Source organism: Anolis carolinensis, chromosome 2 (assembly GCF_035594765.1).
Source record: "Anolis carolinensis isolate JA03-04 chromosome 2, rAnoCar3.1.pri, whole genome shotgun sequence".
Taxonomy (NCBI): Eukaryota; Metazoa; Chordata; class Lepidosauria; order Squamata; family Dactyloidae; genus Anolis; species Anolis carolinensis.
This window is the reverse complement of record NC_085842.1, coordinates 240,572,556-240,596,511: the sequence shown is the minus strand read 5'-3', so window position 1 is coordinate 240,596,511 and position 23,956 is coordinate 240,572,556. Positions and strand designations below refer to the sequence as shown.

Sequence of the window (23,956 nt, the reverse complement as noted above, 5' to 3'; positions counted from 1 at the left end):
AGAGAGTTATGTGGAAGGAAGAGTATCTGTATTTACAAGTTGTGTAGGCTATGCAAAAAGTGTAGTTTGTTCTTGTGTTTGAAATTGCCAGAGGAAGAAAACTGCTACACTGCCCGCATAGTGAAGCATCTATTGAAAGGCTAGTGGAATAGCTGGCACTCACCTTTCTTCACTCACTAATCTATCAAACTATGTATGCTTAAAGTAGACCTGTGGAAAAGTAAAGACCCTAGTATTGGTCACTTGATATTACTTTAAGTTTTGGTGGAGTCTGTTTAGTTCTCACCCAGTACTGTTTTTGAGTTCATGTCTAAACTACCAAACTGAAGCATGTGAGCACACACTTGAAGCTCATGGTTCCCAACTGACACAAAGCAAGGTATTTTCAAATCAGACTGGAGTTCTATCTTCCTTTGCATCATTAACAATTTAAGTCCCATACTGGATGGGGATTGTTTTAAGGATGGAATTAAACACATTCATTTAACATTTAGCAAAGGGAAACAAAACAAAATGATTCTAACTTGCCATCAGTTACATATTTTAATAGATTGACGATAGGCAACTGCATACACATTTACACTGATTATACTTAAGAACATGCTTGGCCTAGATCAGTGCTTTAGAGTGAGCAGGCTAAGTTGAGGGAGGGTGGCATTCCATGCAAAAGCACCCAACAGTTCAGTTGAGATAGAAATATTCCTTAAGTCCGAGGCTACTCTGAAACGGCCTATTCTTTGGCCTATACATCAGTGAAATGTGAAGCTAGATCAAGCAATTAGAAGTATCTCATTCAGTTTAATTAAATCTTTTAATATGTGTGTGCTCATCTGGTGGTGGGAAGACAATAACACAAAACATAAAGTATGAATGCTTGAATTTTCCATTTGTAAAACTCTGACCATAAGATGCTCCTACTGGTGGAAGGCTGTGAAGCTTTTTATTGCATTTATTTTTAGGGTAATCCCTCCTGAATTCCCTGAAAAAGCTGCTTTAGACATCTCATTCTTTTGAAGTAATGAGACTTGTCCGGTGAGGACAAAAGTGGATGCAAATCAAGTTAGGGAAATACTGTCACTAGGTTTTGTTTCTTTCCCTTTGTTCTAGTAGAATCTCCAATAGATTGGGATTCCTCCTGGAAAAACAAAGAGCCCATTCCTTTGTGGGACTGACATTCTGAAAAAGATTGTTCCTTTTAAGTTTAGTGTTAAAGGTGATAAATGATAAATAATCTTCACAGCTTTTAAATATTCTAAATATATTTTGCTTCCTAATCTGACATTCGCCTCATAAGTATTGGCAACTCTGTTGGCCATAGATTCATATATGAGGGCTATCCAGAAAATAGATTACATTTTGGAATTAAAAATGAACAAAGTATAGGAGAAAACATTTACCATATGCAGTTGAAAGCCACATCCAAATACCACTTCTCAACATAGTGGCCATTCAAATCTAGGGAGTTATCATAGCGAGAAATTACCTTGGAAAGTTCTCCCCCACAAAACTTTCCCGCTTGTGTCCTCAACCCCTTCCCGCAGCTCCGCAGTGTCGCCAAAACGCTGCGTTGCCGCTTGGTTGTGGACGGTACGATTAGCACAAAGAGCAGGTGGCGTGGAGGAGACGCGCAGGACAGAGGGGAAGGAGGGATCGCCCCAACCGCGCGCCTCCTCCACGCCGCCTGCTCTTTGCCTCAGATGAACTCGGCCCCCTTCCTCCCGCCGCTGCGCGTGGCTCCTGTGACAAAGAACAGATGGCATTGAGGAGGTACACAGGACGGAGGGGCTGGAGGGATCGCCCCAACCAAATGGACCTTCGCCAGGACTGGAAAGGCGAGCGGTAGGCGCTGAAGGGAGGGGCCCTACATGGGGATCGGCCTCTGAGGGTGCAGGGCCTCGGCCTCTCCTGGGCTTCGCCCCTCTTCTAATCTCAGCCCTGCCCCCCAATAATCAAGCTCTTTTTGGGAACTGGTGTGGCTTTTCTGGGCTAATGGTAGTGTCCTCAACCAAGCGGCAACAGTGTTTTGGCGACGCTGCGGGAAGGGGTTGAGGACGCAAGCTGGGAAGTTTTGTGGGGGAGAACTTTCCAAGGTCATTTATTGCTATGATAACTGCCTAAATTTGAATGGCCACTATGTTGAGAAGTGGTATTTGGATGTGGCTTTCAACTGCATATGGTAAATGTTTTCTCCTATACTTTGTTCATTTTTAATTCCAAAACGTAATCTACTTTCTGGATAACCCTCGTATAATGGACAACTCCTATTATTACCTTAAATTGTATTGCTGGTTATCCCATCCATTTGTTCAGAGATGGAAAGATGCATAGTGAATCATGAGATATTAGAACTTTACATTCTGAGTTACTCTTCAACTACTTCAAAGCCTGTTTTTAAAAGCAAATTAATATTATAGATTGTATTGGTGATTTATGATTGGTATGAACTGGTCATAATGCAGTTTTCTGTCTACAGTGAATTGGCACATCTGAATACCTTTTAGTGGTATCTTGGTATAATTTTTATACTAAAATGCAGTCTTTTGAAATAACATTTGCTGATTGCTGTTCTATTGGATTTTATTTTTAATAGCTTGAAGATGGACATACCTTATTTGATTATAATGTTGGACTGAATGATATAGTTCAGCTTTTGATACGTTCAGAATCGGATGCTCCTACTATTTCATTGACTAATAAAGATGGAAAACCTAGTCCCTGCAATGTTTCCAACTGTAAGAACAAAGTCACCCAAGGAATAAACAGTGGATCATCTAATCTGCCATCTACATCAGCCCGCTCATTTCTTATCGATCCTGGCATTGGACGATACAAGGTATTTGTATTTTTTCATGATCTTGCTGACATAGTGTAATTTTTGTAATCAACTGATTTGGTATAATTACATATATAAATTTGCCTCCATGAGTACCATGAAGACAAATGTATACATTTGAGTTTGATATAGGGAATGAAAGCTCTGTACTGAAGCGACAAGAGGTTTATTTAAACAAGTCTGAACTCTTAATATCTTTGAAATCTTCTGGCTTAGTTTCAGAGAAGCATCAAGTGGTTTTTTTTCATCTTCCTCTTCCTTACAAGAGCCCTTTATGACCTTCTTGAATAAGGTGGCCTTTGGAATGGTGGACTGCAGGAGAAAGAAATTACCTTTTCATAATCAGAAAGTAGGAAGAACCTAGATTTTAGTGTTCCCTCTCCTAATGCCACCCAGAGGCTGACATTGACATAATTGCATTTGCTTAATCCTGGTTTAAGAAGAAAACAAGTTGTGGGATTGTGCTCTGGTTTTGGGTTTGTTAAGATGGACACTTGCTAACTTAGCCTTATGTTGACTTCGGGTTCTTCTATGTTGACTTATTCATAAGAGGGTGAGACAACAGGAAGTGAGAGAAATCTACCCTTAGGAAGAGAAATTCACTCCTGTAAGGTTATCATGGGGAAAAGGTATCTCGACTGAAGCTTTTTCACCAATCCTTGTTTCAACCACAAGCCAAATTTTTCAAAATCCAGTTATCATAGGGACAGAAAGTGAGGTGAAATCTTCTGAACAGCACAACAGACAGCAAAACAAACACCACAGGGATATTCACCCTTCCCTATGTTATCCAAAGCTAAATATATACTGTATATAGCTTTGGCTGGAGTTACAAGGTCAGATTATCAATTAGCTTTTGTTTTCCTAAAAGGAGCGTAATATCCAGTTTTAATTTATGAAAAGCAGAAAGACAAGGCAGATTAATAGAAAAACAACAGGATTTATAAACAGGATCAGATGAGTTTACACAATAAACCAAAACTACATTTTTTCAATAATTACTTGATTAAATAGAAAATTTGAAGAAGTCAAGTAAAATAGATTATCAAGTTGAATTGTTTTGTGGGGAAAGGTTGAAAAACGTAGAATCTTAAGAAAAAATAAATTATTGAAAGGATCACAAGCATTGTGAGTAAAGGATGAATGACAGCATAAAATGCAGAATGAAGCTAAGAATATTCAGACAAGGAGTACCTTAGCTGATACATTTATGCTACTCTTTGTAACATAAAAAAACTAAGAAATACTGTCACTAGGTTTTGTCCTTTCAAAACTGTTTAGCAAGACAGGTTTTAACTCAGAATTCTGTTTCTCACATATTTTACGTTGAGAGGCTTGGCTGTTCTCTTCTCACTAGCTGTCTTCATTTCACACCATCTTTTTGATAGTGAGTGACAAGACTATTATACTAAGTCTCCCTAGATTTCTTTGGTGAAACTAAAATATGTGATGTGACCCATTCTAGCTCTTTTTAGAAAAAAAGAAAAAAAGAAATCTGTGAGAAAATAGGAGTTTCACTGTGATATTAAATGAAGAATATTTAATTAGAATTCAATACGGATAGGAGTCAAATATTTTTGAATTGTCATAATATTATTTATAGTGGAGTTACAAATTTTCATGTGGTCTTCTATTTTCATTGGTAAAATTGATAAACTTATGTCAACCATAGCATTATTTTTCTGTTTTAATGTAGAAAACTATACTATTATATTAACATGTACTAATTGTAAATTTATAAAGGTAGCTGAAACTGGGAATGATTTGATTGGATTAGATTAAGATGTTGCTTGTCATTAATGCTTTCTTATTTCAGTACTGGATTATATTGTTGTAGCACATGTCTTTAAATGCTTAACAGACCTTGAATATTATATATTTAGAATATTTTTTCTTTCTTGGATTTCATCACTGTAATCAGAGGTTAAGTGAAACTGTTTTGCAATACATCATGCTTTCTTCTATATTATGATTACAAATTATGCCGTATGATTTTTGTTTTGTTTTTGGAAGCATTCAGACACAGTTTTCTTATATGATTTTAGAGACTGTATTTCAAGTGAGTCTGTATGTTGGTTCGATTTGGCAGAAAATGTAGAAGCCTTTTCACATGTCTCATTTAATATTCAGTTACCATAGAAATTTGCTGATACTGAACTACATACTGCTGCAGCTGGAATTCAGGCATTGCTAATGGTTCATTTCTTAGAAGCCTATTATCAAGGTTTATAAGTCCAGTTTGATAACTCACCTAATGTCATAACTCTTGAGTCTTCTTATGCCAAAATATTGGCATTTGCTTCTTTAATTTGAATTTGTGATCTACTTCCTTGTGTTCTGACAGGTTGCTTAGGGGATAGATTTAACCTTTGAGAGCATTTCATCTGGCTCAATCTTCTACATGTTCCTCTGTTCCTACCATAATAAAGCTAGGGAAAGCGGCAGTGAAACAGCTGCAGGAAAGCTTAGAAGAAAAAAAACGAACATATAAAATGGAAGCTCTGTAGATGGGAGAATATGGCACACGTTATAAATTACTGTGACCTTTTTTTCTTTTTCTTTTTACAAAATCAACCGATAATTCACGTCTTTTTTTATCTGAAAAACAGTGGTCCAGGATAGTCTGCCAGGCCATAAGAAACTGATCTGGTGGTTTCAGATGACTTGTTTCGTGGTGGATTATATAAATGGATTGTGTTGAAGTCACAGCCAGTTCTGATTGCACACTTATTAGCAGCATTTAGCCTGGGTATTAGGAATCCATGAGAAACATGAAGAATAGGTGGCGAGAATATACAGAAGATCTGTATAGGAAGGATAATAATATAGAGGATAGCTTTGCTGGTGTGGTGAGTGAATTAGAACCAGACATCCTGAGGAGTGAGGTTGAATGGGCCTTAAGAAGCATTGCTAACAACAAGGCAGCAGGAGACGATGGGATCCCAGCTGAGCTGTTTAAAATCTTGGAATGTGATGCTGTCAAGGTGATGCATGCCATATGCCAGCAAATATGGAAAACACAAGTTTGGCCATCAGATTGGAAAAAATCAATTTATATCCCCATGCCAAAAAAGGGAAACGCTAAAGAATGCTCAAACTTCTGTACAGTAGCACTTATTTCCCATGCCAGTAAGGTAATGCTCAAGACCCTACAAGGCAGACTCCAGCAATACATGGAGCGAGAGTTGCCAGATGCCCAAGCTGGGTTTAGAAAAGGCAGAGGAACCAGAGACCAAATTGCCAATATCCGCTGGATAATGGAGGAAGCCAGGGAGTTTCAGAAAAACATCTATTTCTGCTTTATTGACTATTCTAAAGCCTTCGACTGTGTGGATCATAATAAACTATGGCAGGGGTCCTCAAACTTTTAAAGCAGAGGGCCGGTCCACAATCCTTCAGACTGTTGAGGGGCCGAATTATCATTTGGGGGAAAAAAACGAACCAATTCCTATGCACACTGCACATATCTTATATGTAGTGCAAAACAACAATAATAACAATGAAAGAACAATACAGTATTTAAAAATGAAAATAATTTTAACTAACATAAACCTATCAGGATTTCAATAGGAAGTGTGGGCCTGCTACTGGCCAATGAGATAGTTAGGTTAATTAGGATTGTTGTTGTTGTTGTTGTAGTGTGTCTTCAAGTCATTTCAGACTTTGCGCGAACCTAAGTCCAAAATTAATTATTTATTCATTTACTACATTTATTTACTACATTTATATCCCGCCCTTCTCACCCCGAAGGGAACTCAGAGCCGCTGTATGTACATACAATATATTATACTAGCTGTGCCTGGCCACGCATTGCTGTGGCTTAGTCTGGTGGTGTTGGTCAGTCTACATTAGGTTGTATTTATGCTGTGACCTCCACCTTCTTTATACTCACATTAGTAGTAGTATTTGAAGTCTGTTACCTTCTTCAATTTTTGTGTTAATTGATAATTGCTTGAGATCCCTGTTGTCTTTGGTTTGTTGTTAGTTGTAATGTCTGATTCTGCTGAGTGCGGTTTATATTTTTATTGTGGTACAATAGTCTTTTTTTTGTTTTGCCTGTGTAGGTGTTTATTATTATTGTTGTTGTAGTGGTCATGAAGGTTGGATAATTTAGATGTTACTGTATTGTTTTTTGGAGGCCCAGTGTAGCACTGACTGGCCTCTCAGCCTCAGTGCCTGGCTGTTTCTTGCCTGTGATGGTGTTGATTTTTATTGTTGTTGTTGTTGTCATTGTTATTATTGTAATTGTTTTTTTGGAGGCCAAGTGTGAATGTAGGGATTGGGGAGGTGGATGAGTTGTGTTGTCAAATTTTGTATTTGTTATAGTCACAATGCGTTGTTGTGAGTTTTGTGGGTCCGGATTGTGGTTTTGTGGTGTGGTTGTGTTGTTACAACTGAGAGGCAAGGCTTTTGTGTTGTGTTGCCAAGTTTTGTATTTCTGGGGCGTTTAGTTGTGTGCCAAGTTTCGTATTTCTGGGGCGTTTAGTTGTGTTGTTATAGTCAAAATGCATTGTTGTGAGTTTTGTGGGTCCGGATTGTGGTTTTGTGGTGTGGTTGTGTTGTTACAACCGGGAGGCAAGGCTTTTGCATTGTGTTGTCAAGTTTTATATTTCTGGGGCGTTTAGTTGTGTGGCAAGTTTTGTATTTCTGGGGCGTTTAGTTGTGTTGTTATAGTCACGATGCACTGTTGTGAGTTTTGTGGGTCCGGATTGTGGTTTTGTGGTGTGGTTGTGTTGTTACAATCGGGAGGGAATGCTTTTGTGTTGTGTTGCCAAGTTTTGTATTTCTGGGGCGTTTAGTTGTGTTGTTATAGTCACGATGCATTGTTGTGAGTTTTGTGGGTCCGGATTGTGGTTTTGTAGTGTAGTTGTGTTGTTACAACCGGAAGAAAAGGCTTTTGTGTTGTGTTGTCAAGTTTTGTATTTCTGGGGCGTTTAGTTGTGTGCCAAGTTTCGTATTTCTGGGGCGTTTAGTTGTGTTGTTATAGTCAAAATGCATTGTTGTGAGTTTTGTGGGTCCAGATTGTGGTTTTGTGGTGTGGTTGTGTTGTTACAACCGGGAGGCAAGGTTTTTGCATTGTGTTGTCAAGTTTCGTATTTCTGGGTCGTTTAGTTGTGTTGTTATAGTCACGATGTGTTGTTGTGAGTTTTGTGGCTCCTGTGTGGTTTTGTGGTGTGGTTGTGTTGTTACAACTGGGAGGCAAGCCTTTTGCATTGTGTTGCCAAATTTTGTATTTCTGGGGCGTTTAGTTGTGTTGTTATCGCATGATGCGTTGTTGTGAGTTTTGTGGGTCTGGATTGTGGTTTTGTGGTGTGGTTGTGTTGTTGTAACCTGGAGGCAAGCCTTTTGCATTGTGTTGCCAAATTTCGTATTTCTGGGATGTTTAGTTTTGTTGTTATAGTCACTGCGCAAACAACTTTATCATTATATATATATAGATTATTAGCATAGCACAATATTGGCATTATACTATATTGAACTATACCACTATACTGTAATATTATATGTAATATATAACATATAATTAATATTATTATATGGTATTATTGTTAGTATTGTATTGTTTAAAATAATATTATTATCAGTATTATATGTATATACAATATATTATATTATTAAAACGGATATAAAAATATTATATTATAAATGAGGGCAAGGGCCAGGTAAATTACCTTGGAGGGCCGCATCCGGCCCCCGGGCCTTAGTTTGGGGACCCCTGAACTATGGCATGTTCTTGGTAGTATGGGGATACCAAGTCACCTTGTCTGTCTCCTGAGAAATCTGTATAAAGACCAAGTAGCCACGGTAAGAACAAATCACGGAACAACAGACTGGTTCAAGATGGGGAAAGGACTACGGCAGGGCTGCATACTTTCACCCTCCCTATTCAGTTTGTACGCAGAACACATCATGCGACATGCGGGGCTTGAGGAATCCAAGGCCGGAGTTAAAATTGCTGGAAGAAACATTAACAACCTTAGTTATGCAGATGATACCACTATGATCACTGCAGATGCAGACTGCAGCCAGGAAATCAGAAGACGTTTACTTCTTGGGAGTATAGCAATGGCCAACCTTGACAAAATAGTGAAGAGCAGAGACATCACACTGGCGACGAAGGTACGCATAGTCAAAGTAATGATATTCCCCATAGTAACCTATGGATGCGAGAGCTGGACCATAAGGAAGGATGAGTGAAGGAAGATAGACGCTTTTGAACTCTGGTGCTGGAGGAAAATCCTGAGAGTGCCTTGGACCGCAAGAAGATCCAACCAGTCCATCCTCCAGGAAATAATGCCTGGCTGCTCACTGGAGGGAAGGATATCAGAGGCAAAGCTGAAGTATTTTGGCTACATCATGAGGAGACAGGAAAGCTTGGAAAAGATCACGATGCTGGGGAAAATGGAAGGAAAAAGGAAGGGAGGCCGACCAAGGGCAATATGGATGGACAATATCCTTGATGTGACTGGATTGATCTTGAAGGAACTGGGGGCGGTGACGGCTGACAGGGAGCTCTGGCGTGGACTGGTCCATGAGGTCACAAAGAGTCAGAGACGACTAAACGACTGAGCAGCAGCAGAGAAGCATGTATCTTGCATGTTGCTAGTTCCATTGTTGTTGTCAGATTCATATTATAACCATATTATATCCATGCAAAAAGAAAGGAGAATGAAACACTCTGTAGCCCAATTCTTTATGCAAGGTAGAACCATTTATCTACCCAGAGTATCCCTGACATAAAAGCAGTCTAACAATAGGGAGTTGCATGCTAGTTTTTTAAAAAGCTTTTAGTTTAGCTTAAGATAATACAAATTTAAAAGGAAACATGGCTTGTCAATAGCAGATATAATGGTAGATCAGACCTCCAAGGACATATTTGTACATATTGAATTTAAAAATTTAATTCTTCTCCATACCTGTGGAAGCCATTTGTTACGTTATTCTAGTTGTTTGAAAAAGTTGTATAGATTCTTACTGCAGGTGTCTTTAAAAGGGTCTTTGTAAGTCTGCCTGTTGCATATTTTTTTATAAATGAAAAACAGTATTTTGAAAAAGAAAAGAATGATATATATATAAGATGTTCTTTTTACAATAAATACATTTTTTAAACTTTTTTTGTTTTAAAATAATTTTCTGAAAAAAAAACATGATTCTGTTTGGTTTTCAGAACATGAAGATGGAAGTACCTTCCTACTGTTAAATTAATGCAATTGTATTATAACTTGGAATACAGTTATTTTAAAATGCAATATCATTATGTCATTTACTTTGTCGACATAACATTCACTAAATATTATATTTATTTTTAGATAAATGAACTGGTGGATGCTCGAGATGAGACGATAGGATCCTGGTTTGAAGCCCATATAGAAAACGTAACTCAAGTACCAAAAGGACATAAAAATGGAAAAGCACAAGGAAAAAGTGGCAGTAATTACAAAAGGACTAATGGAAACATAAGCCAAGAGCACTCTAGAGAAAATATAAATCATTTGGACAATGCACCTTCTACGTCTTATTCAGATTATATGGACAATGGTGAAGATACGATATATCATATCAAGTATGATGAGTAAGTGCTGCTGATATTATTATGAGGACATCTTGTGAGTCTATATGGTTGGTATAAGCTAAGAATTTTCACAAATTGGAATCCTTATGAAAAGCTCACATTTCAAATTCAAAAGAAAGTACATAACATTAACAGTTTGTGTGTTTCTTGTGAGGGACACAGTAATAATTTATTATTTTAAATTTGGATAAAATGTTTTCTTCAGTTTTTTTCATTTCCTTTCAGTAACATTTTTTTCTGAAGAAGTTATATATGGAAAATGAACACTGCACACTATTTTAAAACCTTTATGTGCGATTACCAAACAAAATATATATTAGACAAGAAATATATAGAAAGATCATTTTGTCAGCATAATGTTTAGTTTGCCATAATATTAGTGTAGAGAATATTTTTGAGAACCACATAAAATCACTAAGAGCGAGACTGGTGGGCTGGAGCATGTGCCATATGCCCATTGACTCTTGATTGACAAAAAGAGGTGTTTGTTTTAAGTGGAACTTGTGGGTGGGTGTCGCAGTTTCATCTGCTTTGTATTGAATTGCAGGGCCTTGGTAACTAGTTTTGGCCATATTTTCATCCGTCCAAGACACGTTGTAAGAGCAGGGACTAATTTGCTTTGATAAATTGGATAACATTAAGAGATAATTAGTTTCCATTTCCTTAAGATTTTTAAATGAAAGTTCGGTAACAGATGGCACTACTGTAGTGTTAAAAAGGAGGGAGAAATACTTGAAAACAGTATGTGACTGCTGGTATTGTAGAAATGTAAGATATGACAAGAGTACAGAGATTTTGCTAGATATGTCTGCTGTTTTAAAATGCCAAGTTTTAAGGTCTATTTTTGTTAAATTGCGTTTTGATTTAGGGTATGGGGTCGAATCCAAACTTACCTAGAACAGACCAGGATGTTGTGGTTTGTGAGCAGCTGTGTCCTTATGCTCCTGGCATGCCACAGTGCTGTGCTGAGCTGAAACTAAAGATATATGATGTCTCTTCAGATTTAATTTTTGGCTGGGTTGGGAGGGGCTGTTGGCATGTGTTTGGGGATGGCAGAGCACAACATCTTGTAGTTTTCAACCTATTTTTAGCTGAAAATCAATTGAAAATGCCTGGAGGATTGGGGAATATCTTCGGGAGCTTCTGGAGCCACAAATATTTCTTTATTATTTCTTTATTTTATTGAATTTATATCCCACCTTTCTCCCAAGATGGGACTCAGGGTGGCTTACCATAATTTAAAAAGATCAAGCAAAAACCTTTTCAAAAATAAAAAATACTTTAAAAATAGGTAAACAATGTTATTAAAAGCATCTAAAGTTAGATCACTTTAAACATACTTTCCAATAAAGACTGCTAAAAAAATCCTGCTTTGAATAATTACGTATTCACAAGGGACATTGGGGGGAAATCCCAAGCAGCACTTTCCCCACTCCAACATTAAAAGAGTTTCTTGAAGATGATGGACTAGAAATTCTTCTACTGGAAGCCAATTCTGGACTAGGAAATACAGAACACACAATTTTAAAAGGCAATAGTGTTTTTTAAAAAAAATAAATAAATAGCAAAGCTTATGGACTTGATCTTAGGAATTTCCCCCCAATAAATCAAGAACTAGGATTATGCCTGAAATAGGACTAAGTGTGATTTCAACTACCTCATCCCCAAAGGAATAATCCAAAATCAGTGATCATTACAGAATGAAAAGCTCAGTGAATTTAAGGGTTTTTAAAAAAGGGGTGGGTGGCACAATTTGTATTCAAGGATTTTGAAGTAAGAAGCATTCAGTGTTCTTTAAGCAACTATTAATGAAGCTTAATGGATTAATGATTGAACCGGTAAGCATTCGCTACACCATGACCTGGAATGTGATGCCATGAAGCAAACACAAATGTGTATGTTAACTTTATTAGATGTGGTTTGGGTGTAGTATATTATTTCATTGCAAACTATTTTTTGAATCATGGAGAGGGTGAAAAGATAAAATTTGGATGTACAAAGCAAGGGAGCCTGGTATTCAATTTTTTAAAAATACCTAAGGCAGATATTTTAAATTCTTTCATCAGTGTACAGTATATGATCTTACAACAAAGTCACTCATTTTAAATTAGGCATTCATATTGTAATTCAATAGAATATTAGAATGAGATATTTAAATGTAAATTAGGAAAATTCTATGTATATGTATATATTATTTCCGATGTATATGCCCCAGCCAACATGACTACACACAGTAATGATTTCCTGTGTGTGGAGCCATAGTTTTCATATATCATTCTCCTGCATAAAACTGTGTCTCCAGAAAGACCACTTTAAATAGTCTAAGGATTCTAGCATTGTTAGGAAGGTACTGGAGAAGAGAAGAGAAAACTGAAAAACCATAATTTCTTCCAGCAGAATCTTTACACCATTTCAGTCCATTTTGTAATGGAAGAGGCGTATATTTATAAAAGGGCAAATCTGGATCCTGCCCATATTATGTAATTTATTGGGGTTTTTTTTGTCTATTCTGTTATACACAATATTCAAAACTGAAATAAAAAAATCTATAAGACTATCTGGCAGTACAATATTATCTGGGCTTTTTTTGTTGAGGATCTGACTTGTTACACAGATTTGGCAGAATCATAAAATCATAGTATCATAGAGTTGGAAGAGACCTCATGGGCCAACCAGTCCAACCCCCTGCGAGAAGCAGGAAATTGCATTCAAAGCACCTCCAGTACTCACTATGGTATTTTTCTACAATTAGATTAATGATTCTATGTTTTACCTTCTTTTATAGAGTGCTTCTATTTTCTTTTCTAACTTTAGTGTGGGTAGGCATTGCTCTAATGTTTTGTGTTATTGTCGTTCCCCATCAGATTTCTATGAACTTATCACATTAGTAAAAAGGTAAAGGCTTTCTCTTGATATTAAGTCTACTCTGGGGGTTGGTGCTCATCTCCATTTCTAAGCCAAAGAGCTGGCGTTGCCCGTAGACACTTCCAAGGCCATGTGACTGCCTTCCCGCTGGAGTGGTACCTGTTGATCTACTGACATTTGTGTGTTTTCAAACTGCTAGGTTGGCAAAAGCTGGGGCTAATAGTGGGAGCTCACCTCGCTGCCTGGATTTGAACCGCTAACCTTTTGGTCAGCAAGTTCAGCAGCTCAGCGGTTTAACCCGCTGCACCATTGGGGGCTCCACTTAGCAGATGCCTATTGAGTTCTCAGGACTTGCCACATCTAACTCTAGATTTGTCAAAGAAAACTGCTGGCATGTTTTCCCATAAGAATGCCCAGAACTGAAATAATGTATTGTGATAGATCTGTCTAGTAAGCTGTAAGTAATGCAAACAAAATACACTTACTCCATTTCACTACGACAAACAGTTCACTGCAGTTACTTTTTCTCCGCATACTGTGGTCTTTTAAATACTATCACATTAGCAGATGCCTATTTAAAATACAGTAGAGTCTTGCTTATCCAACCTTCACTCATCCAACATTCTGTATTATCCAACGCAGTCTGCCTTTTAGTAGTCAATATTTTTGTAGTCAGTGTTTCAATACATTGCGATGTTTTGGTGCTAAATTCGTAAATACGGTAATTACTACATAACATTACTGTGTATTGAACTGCCTTTTCTGTCGATTTGTTGTAAAACATGATGTTTTGGTTCTTAATTTGTAAAATCATAATGTAATTTGACGTGTAATAGGCCTTCCCTTAATCTCTCCTAATTATCCAACATTTTTGCCTATCCAATGTTCTGCTGGCCCATTTATGTTGGATAAGTGAGACCCTACTGTACCACATTATGTGAATAAAAAGTCCCTGCAGCGAATTGTTTGTCTTAGTGAGATGCAGTAAGTGTATTTTGTTTGCATTACTTGCAGTTTACTAGACAAATCTATCACAATAGATTATATAGGTTCTGGGCATTCTTATGGAAAAACGTGCCAGCAGCTTTCTTTGACAAATCTATAGAGTTAGATGTGACAAGTTCTGAGAACGCCATATGTTTAGTGTTGGTCTTTCTTTCAGTGCTAGGAAGAATGCATTAGTCTTGATGATTACTCTGCTCAGTTGGAGTTTTGTTTTAACTGTAGTATTCACTGTTCCTTAATAACATGAATTGGAGTATTGCTCAGAAATGACTACTGTTTTTCATTCTATCAAGTACTGATCCCAAAGGACTCTAAAGAGAAAAAAAACAGAGCACCATATTAAGCCATTGCCGTCACCTGTATTTCATCCTGATATTTATAGTTTTTGGTGTTCAGAAGTCTGATTCCAACTTCACTAACTTTAACATTGACTCCAATATTGTCTGACTTTCATATGTACTATAATTACTAGAATCTATGGTGATGTTGCATTGTTTGACCATGCATGACTTTTCAGTGGCTTTCCATTACAAGCATTCTAGCCTAAAGGAAAAACATTTGAGTTAGAAGTGCTGCAGGAGTACTGATATCAAGACTCTAGTACTCTGACATCAATGTAGAAATCATGATCAGTGGAGATCATCCTGAACTGGATGGGCTTGTGGTTTGACTCATAATAAAATAGCTTCTCATGTTAGTTTCAATCAGTATGAAGATATCTTTTGTGGAGAATGTCACAAATGGCCAAATGTCAAGTACTTGTATAAGCAATCCAATTTCAAAATTTTTGTTAATTGTTTAGTGGCCAGAATCTTTGAGCAAAGTATTATATATTACATGATATCATATTGAGTAAAGGAATTGTTTTTATATTTTAAAGCTCCTAGCTTGTTTGCCCCTCCCTTCTACACCACTCCCCAAAGAAAAAGGTGTTCAGTTCCACTCTGTATTTATTCATTCCTGACAAGTAAGTTAGATATGGGTAAAAAAAACCTTTATAATTAGTCGGTCTTTGTAAATGTATTATTTTAAGTCTAGGTACCAATATATTTTATGAGAATGGCTTGTAATTTATCCTGATTACCCTCCAGATGACAAGGAACAACTGGCACATACATTCTCAGGTTGAACTCTTCCTCTTAGCTAAATGAACAGTTGGACGCTACATGACATAATGTTGATTGTTGTTTGAAGGACCTCCTGAGTTCTGTCTGTCTTTACAAACATGCCTTGTTTCAGTTCTGTCCAGTCTCATTGTGTCCAGAGAATATGGGCACTATAAATTAGAAATATTCAGGTTTGAAAGACTCAAGAAGACCAACCAAACCTAGTTTGGTTTCCTGAGGTTCTAAATACGTTCTCACGATAGCAAGGAGGAGCAATCCACTCCGATTGGGTTTAATTCCCATCCCCCACATGCAGTCGTCTTCTAGAACAGACATCTTCCAGAACTGCCTATACAATGTGCTTCCAAGAAATTCTGTGCCTAAGCACTGCGGCAGGCCTATTTGTTCATTCTTCTAAAACAAATCCTTGGCTGGAACAAAGATAACTACAGTCACTTTAAGAAAGCTGTTTATGTCTATTTTCCTTTCTCTTGATGTTGCTTAACGTTTTGACCATCACTGCAGCAAACAGCCTTTCTGGAAGGATTTGATGTAGAGGAAAGTAAGGGAACAACGATTCAGTAGATCCCAGCATTACTTCCATCACTTCACCTGTCAAAGAGAAACAGAATGCTTCATCTAATCCTTGACACTTGAGGAATCAACTTCTTCAGAGAAAAGACTAAAGGCGCTCTTAAAGATTGCCCCTGCAGAAATTCTTTCCCTTCTTAGCAATAGATTTTTCATTTGTAGACTTTTCTGCACAACAGAAATTGTCTTCAATTTGTCAGAGGTCCTGATAGCCTTTCACTACTAATTTTTGTCTTTCACCATTTGTACTACATCAGAGGTATATTCCAACTTCATTACCATGGTTCTAACTTGTCCTCATTGTAGAACAATTACTGTCTTTCATCTGACAGGAAATATTTATAAAGACCAGATTACGTTCTTGCTATAGTCACATAAATAACTCAGTTCAATAAGCAACATAATATTGATGCCCCCTCACCTTATGCATGCAGGTATCATTGGAGTGAGTATGTAGTATTTGTATGATTCCTGGAAAGAATTTATAATGAGATTTTACATTTTGAACAGCTTTCCTGAGTGCAAGAGCAGCAAAGTGGTAAAAAAATCATTTTCAATCTCTTAACCCTAATTGCCTTCTAATGATTGCTAACTTTTTAACTTATAACAGCCTAGCTCCAAACCACCATTTGCATCCACAATAAAAAATGAGGATGTAAATGGTGGCTTACAGTATATCAACATTTACTCAAAAAGAAGGGAAGAATTGTGTTCTAATTATTTCTTTTATTACCCAGTAGTTGTAATAGCATGTTACAGGACTGATACCTCTCTCTCTATGTGTGATATTACCACATTAATAATCTGTATAATTTGCCTCAGAGATGTTTGCTTCAGAAAAATCAATCCTCATATGTAGTAGAGGACTTCATGAATCTGTGTATAAGAATTTCCCCCAGTGAACAGGTGGTCAGCTTTGACATTGCTGATCGGCTGTTTGAGGTGAAGAAGCAGGACTGTGAATTAGTCTTTCCCCAGCCCTGACAGATGAATTGATAGTGACAAATATTTTTGTGAGGCTTATACACATACCTATGTACAATTCAGGCAGTTCAACCCCTACCCTTCCCTATCCCATACACATTAACTTCCTTTGTGTAGGATCACACCTGGAAAGGCTGCTTGTGTTTACAAACCTAAGCACATATCTTTGTCACTGGATTGTGCTCATACTGTTTGTTTACAATTTGTGCCTTCCTAAATGTTCACTGGAGAATGAGAGAGAAGGAAATGTCTAGAAATTGGTGATAGTATTACGAGTTTCCATTGTGCAGCCAGTGAACGAACCTAATGAGTATTTCTTTTAGGTTCTAAATGGAGGAAGATGAAGGAAAAAAGCCTTAAACTCAGGGTAAATGTGTTATGTTCGACTGTAGGGTTAACATTTGTAACTGAATCACATTCTAGGAATGTACAAATACAGCCTGTGGTCAAGGAAAACTGGGAGTCTTTCTTCATGGGCAACCAATTGCTAAGAAAGGTTTCCATAGAGATGGAGGATCACATGAGAGTTCTGCTATGTTAGCCATTAATATTTAAAATTAGAAGCAGACTCAGTAGGGTTAAGCCTTCAGACTCGAATGTCTTTTGCACAGTATATTGAGTTTTTCAAAATTTGTTCTTATATTTGCATTAAAATATATATTACATTGAATATATTGAGACTTCATTAGATACAAGTCTGTTAAATAATTTTATTTTTAACCTTTTTCTTGAAATTTGTTAATCAACACAAATTGTTATTTTCAGATATATCTAGCAGCAGTCATCTATTAAAATAAGCATTCTTTCAACAAAATCTGCATCACATCTATTACTTAGATTTTTAACAAGTAAACCTGAGGTGTGGCGATGCGCAGGTTGCATGAATGAACAAGTATATTATTTTTTAATTTGTGCCAGCATTGTAATGATTACACTATGTGAGAAGAATATCCTAGAGAATAACAGCAATGCTTTCTTTTGTTGTTGTGTGTTTTTTTGGGCTGTATGGCCATGTTCCAGAAGTATTCTCTCATGACGTTTCACCCACATCTATGGCAGGCATCCTCAGAGGTTGTGAAGCTTTCTTTTATTTTTGCTCCCACACCCCATTTTTAGGTAAACAGTATCTGAAAATGAAATGAGTCTGCTTTTTTATCCCATTCAGCGTTATTTCAAGTACTGCAGTGCTGCATTCTGAATGCTGCATTGCACTGCTATAGTTTTGAGGTTTGAATCCTATATGTAGGAAGATATCACATTGTTACAATAAATGTTTAAAGGCTGAAATTTTGCATATTTTAAGCAGATGTTCTAAATCTTCCTAATTGCAAGTTTGCAATGCTGTTTGCATCCTAGTACTGCAGTGAAGATATTCTAGTGATTTTCAAACTCTTAGTTCCGCTAAGAACAAAGAAACCAATTTCCTGCCTGTATAGCTGTAGAGATTTCAACAATAGATACTAAATTGTTTTACTCATTAGAAGCTAAAGAAAGCTGAAGTCATAGGTTTCTGGACTTCTGTGATGGACACCAGTCCTAACTCTCCCTGTTGTGGCTGTTTGTATATCTTTCCTTACCTTTCTTTCCCTTGAGTTTACCAGTTGCTTACTACAATTTTGAAACTGTTCCTTGTGTATTTGTATTCAGAATGAATCATTCTTATTAGCAAATCTATGCCCGCTCCCATGATCTGTACTACTGTTGATAGACAGAGTGTCCCAAAAAACATACACACCCTTTAACTGCTAATAATTGTTATGGGAATTATTTGATAGCTGAGTAAATGAATTTATGTTGAATAATAAATGTTATAATAATCATTTGATCATTTACAAATTCTATCCTAAGTTACCATTTTATGTAAGGTGTTTAGATTTTCATCCCAGTGCAGTAATACACTGCTTGTATTGTTGAAGTTCCTCTTGTAATTTCACAATACTTCTCTACTATTGGATTTTTTAATCCTGTTTTTTTTTTTTGGGAGGGGGTGTGTGAATGCAGAATAAGATTCCACTAGTATAAACTATTAAGGGTGTATACATTTTTGAGGACACCCTGAAGATATTTTTGGAACACACATACACACAACTACAAATTGTATTCAATCAGCTGCTTCGTATGATCACTATTAGCCTTTTATAGCGAAATCCAGAGCGACCTGATCAGTTGAGTAGATCCTGTTCCCAGAAAGATGTATATAGGATAGCAATGTCACATGGTTTTGGTCCTGGTTTTCTTAAGAGACTTTGTACAAATCCCTTGGTAACTACCTTTGTATTTCTGTGATGACCTTTGTATTTCTGTGATGACAAATATGGTTTGCTGAATCCCAGAATATAGCTAAGCTAAACTTGCATGTGAATGAAGACTTTGTCTTTCAAACAATGATTTGACTGAACTGCACCTTCCCCCCCAAGTTTTTTCATGATTTCAATTTTATAGTCTTTACTAGCTGTGCCCGGCCACGCGTTGCTGTGGCTGAGTCTGGTGGTGTTGTTCAGTCTACATTAGGTTGTATTGATGCTGTGACCTCCACTTTCTTTATACTCACATTAGTAGTCGTATTTGAAGTCTGTTACCTTCTTCAATTTTTGTGTTGATTGATAATTGCTTGAGATCCCTGTTGTCTTTGGTATGTTGTTAGTTGTAATGTCTGATTCTGCTGAGTGCGGTTTATATTTTTATTGTGATACAATAGTCTTTTTTTTTTGTTTTGCCTGTGTAGGTGTTTATTATTGTTGTTGTTGTAGTGGTCATGAAGGTTGGATAAGTTAGATGCTACTGTATTGTTTTTGGGAGGCCCAGTGTAGCACTGACTGGCCTCTCAGCCTCAGTGCCTGGCTGTTTCTTGCCTGTGATGGTGTTGATTCTTATTGTTGTTGTTGTCATTGTTATTATTGTAATTGTTTTTTTGGAGGCCAAGGGATTGGGGAGGTGGATGAGTTGTGTTGTCAAATTTTGTATTTGTTATAGTCACAATGCATTGTTGTGAGTTTTGTGGGTCCGGATTGTGGTTTTGTGGTGTAGTTGTGTTGTTACAATCGGGAGAAAAGGCTTTTGTGTTGTGTTGCCAAGTTTCATATTTCTGGGGCATTTAGTTGTGTTGTTATAGTCATGATGCGTTGTTGTGAGTTTTGTGGGTCCAGTGTGGTTTTGTGGTGTGGTTGTGTTGTTACAACTGGGAGGCAAGGCTTTTGCATTGTTTTGCCAAGTTTTGTGTTTCTGGGGCGTTTAGTTGTGTTGTTATAGTCATGATGCGTTGTTGTGAGTTTTGTGGGTCCGGATTGTGGTTTTGTGGTGTAGTTGTGTTGTTACAACCGGGAGGCAAGGCTTTTGTGTTGTGTTGTCAAATTTTGTATTTCTGGGACGTTTAGTTGTGTTGTTATAGTCACGATGCATTGTTGTGAGTTTTGTGGGTCCGGATTGTGGTTTTGTGGTGTGGTTGTGTTGTTACAACCGGGAGGCAAGGCTTTTGCGTTGTGTTGTCAAGTTTTATATTTCTGGGGTGTTTAGTTGTGTGCCAAGTTTCGTATTTCTGGGGCGTTTAGTTGTGTTGTTATAGTCACGATGCATTGTTGTGAGTTTTGTGGGTCCGGATTGTGGTTTTGTGGTGTGGTTGTGTTGTTACAACCGGGAGGCAAGGCTTTTGCGTTGTGTTGTCAAGTTTTATATTTCTGGGGTGTTTAGTTGTGTGCCAAGTTTCGTATTTCTGGGGCGTTTAGTTGTGTTGTTATAGTCATGATGCGTTGTTGTGAGTTTTATGGGTCCGGATTGTGGTTTTGTGGTGTGGTTGTGTTGTTACAACCTGGAGGGAAGGCTTTTGCGTTGTGTTGTCAAATTTTGTATTACTGGGGCGTTTTGTTGTGTTATAGTCACGATGCGTTGTTGTGCGTTTTGTGGGTCCGGATTGTGGTTTTGTGGTGTAGTTGTGTTGTTACAACCAGGAGAAAAGGCTTTTGTGTTGTGTTGTCAAGTTTTGTATTTCTGGGGTGTTTAGTTGTGTGCCAAGTTTCGTATTTCTGGGGCGTTTAGTTGTGTTGTTATAGTCACAATGCGTTGTTGTGAGTTTTGTGGGTCCGGATTGTGGTTTTGTGGTGTGGTTGTGTTTTTACAACCTGGAGGGAAGGGTTTTGCGTTGTGTTGCCAAGTTTCGTATTTCTGGGGCGTTTAGTTGTGTTGTTATAGTCACGATGCGTTGTTGTGAGTTTTGTGGGTCCTGTGTGGTTTTGTGGTGTGGTTGTGTTGTTACAACTGGGAGGCAAGGCTTTTGCATTGTGTTGCCAAGTTTTGTATTTCTGGGGCGTTTAGTTGTGTTGTTATCGCATGATGCGTTGTTGTGAGTTTTGTGGGTCTGGATTGTGGTTTTGTGGTGTGGTTGTGTTGTTGTAACCTGGAGGCAAGCCTTTTGCATTGTGTTGCCAAATTTCGTATTTCTGGGATGTTTAGTTTTGTTGTTATAGTCACTGCGCAAACAACTTTATCATTTTATATTTTTATATATATAGATACAGATGACATTAAGTGGAATAGGATACATATTAAGCTTTCTTTATCCAAAATGCTTGGGACTAGAAGTGTTTCATATTTTAGATATTTTCCCTTTATTTTGGAATACAGGTAGCAAAACAGGTACTATATTTTGCAGTGCAAGTAGTGCAATATGCACTATATTTGTGAGGCCATAGAGTGGGGTGGTGGTACAGAGTCATGGATTTGCTTCAAACACTTTGTATTCCCAGCATTTCACAATTTTTCAGCCTTTCTCCAGCTTCACATCTCATACACAACGCAAGTAATGAACTCGCAAGACATAAGGCTGGAGATAGACTGAGAAATTGGAAGTAGCATGGATCCAAGCATAGTGCTCAGCGCTAGAGGAGCCTCTTGCCATTTGACAGATCCTTGTATCTCTGTCCAGTCTTACATCCCACTTGTTTGCTACTTGTGATATTTATGAAACACAAGGCTGGAGAGAGACTGAGGATTTGAGAGACTGAAAAAAACACAGCACTTGTATTTTATAGGAGAACTTTGGGGAGTCCACCAGCTGTCCAATTCCACCATGTGAACCAAAAAGCATGAATGTCACAGTTTCTGAGACAAAGGTGGAAGCAGGCATCTGGTGGCAAATGGTTCTGATTTTGGAAGGTTTCAGAATTCCATAAAATAGAAATTGTTTAGATGTCTTTTTTGCATCCATTACACACTGCTCTATCCATAGATAAATTGCTCCAATGATTACTTAGGGTTTTCATATAAAGGAGTATATATATATATTAAGTGCCCATGGTATTTAACATCATCCAGACAGGCAGGACATTTTAATCACCCAGAATCACATTTTATTGGAGAACCACATAGAAATAGGTGTACAAGGCAGACACTGTAAAACATTGTGATCTAAAAACTTTAGGGACCCATTATATATGGATGCGGGCATCTGTTTTATCCACAAGAAATGGCTGTGATAGAAATTGTCCCAACAGTTCTGTGGTACAGATGGCTCTCCATATTCATGGACTTTGTAGCCATAGGTTTAACCATCTACAGCTTGAAAACATTTTTTTAAATGCATCAGATAATCCTCGATTTTGCCATTTTGTATAAAGGACACCATTTTACCATGTCATCATACATAATGGGACTTGTGTAGCCACAGATTTGGGTATCCAAAGGAGGTCCTGGAACCAAACTTCAAGTGCATACTGAGTGCCAAGTATATTTATATTATTTAAATTTTTGCAACTAAGAAAGGCTGGCAGCTACTTGGATATTTGCCCTAATGTGAATAGGTGTGTTGCTCGGCTTTCAGTATGTGAATATTGTGGAATCCCCTTGATGTTGAACCCATAAATTCTTGTACATGTGGAAAAGTTCTTTACTTGCTAGCACATTGAAATTCTCATTTGATTTAAAATATATCTTCAATTCAAACACACATTGGAAGTTTTTTTTAAAAAAATGTCTGGATGAGAATTAAGATGTGAGTGAATTCCCCATGTTATTTCAGTTTATTATATAACCCTTTGTGTTGTGGACTCATATCTGGTGTGTTCAAGACACCAGAATACCTCCATGCAATGAGTTCACAGCCAAGGTTGGTGAACGAAAACAGAATGAAAACATCTAGGGCCCTGTGTGGGAAAGAGCCTGATAAAATGAACAGACTGAGACTGGAAGACCTGGAGGCTGTACAGAGTAACCTTTGAGAGTTGAGGGGAGGGGGCTTTTGAGGGTATTGAACCGAGACCACATTTTCTTCATTAGTAATTTTCCTGCATAGTTGTAACCTAGCATTAAAGAAATTTCCAATATTTCTTTGAGTGAATTTAATTGCTATCAAGGTTCTGACATCACACTTTGCATCATCTTGCCCAGATGCTTTTGAGGAACCAAGTCTTTGATCTTTCACATATGTTCTTTTTCCTTCCTTAAATTTCTCCTACAAAGACCTTGTCCTTCTCAATTAGTAGTCATGTTATATTCATAGCATGTACCTCCCCTTTCTAGCTGAAAGGTTCATCCATCCTCTAAAATCCCAATCACTATTGCAAGCTGCAGATCTGTTGAACATTAGTCAGTTAACCTTTCTAAAGCTATGAGTTGCCTGTAGCTTAGTTCATGTCTTACATGATGGTGGACTACAATCGCATTTCTTCCCATCCCATTTGGTGTGTTTATCCTTTCTTCAAGTTGACTGTCTATGGAGTTGGTTGTCAAGTTTTGATAACAGCACAAATGCATGAAATCAACATGCATAGGCCAGAACAGAGTGACTAAAATCCCATATATAAACTGAGAACTGAGACATACATTGGATTTTACATGTGTTTTCCATATGCCTACTTGTAGATCATCTTGTAACATTTGAAGCGAGATTCACATTCATATTCTACTCTGCCTCCCACACTATATGAGATGGAAAAGTGTCCTTTGAATCTATATTCTACATACATAAAATGTTTTTTTCTCTCTCTAAATTAATTTGGGTACTACTCA

At 37.4% G+C, this 23,956-nt stretch overlaps 1 protein-coding gene across 1 annotated transcript in view; it reads left to right on the top strand.

Moving 5' to 3' along the window:
• Positions 1-23,956, top strand: part of uhrf2 (ubiquitin like with PHD and ring finger domains 2) — an 89,667-nt gene that overhangs the window by 17,724 nt on the left and 47,987 nt on the right. Inside the window, exons 3-4 of the mRNA XM_062971940.1 lie at positions 2,591-2,833; positions 10,144-10,406. Coding sequence (XP_062828010.1) covers positions 2,591-2,833; positions 10,144-10,406 — 506 coding nt within the window. The remainder of the gene's footprint in view (positions 1-2,590; positions 2,834-10,143; positions 10,407-23,956) is intronic.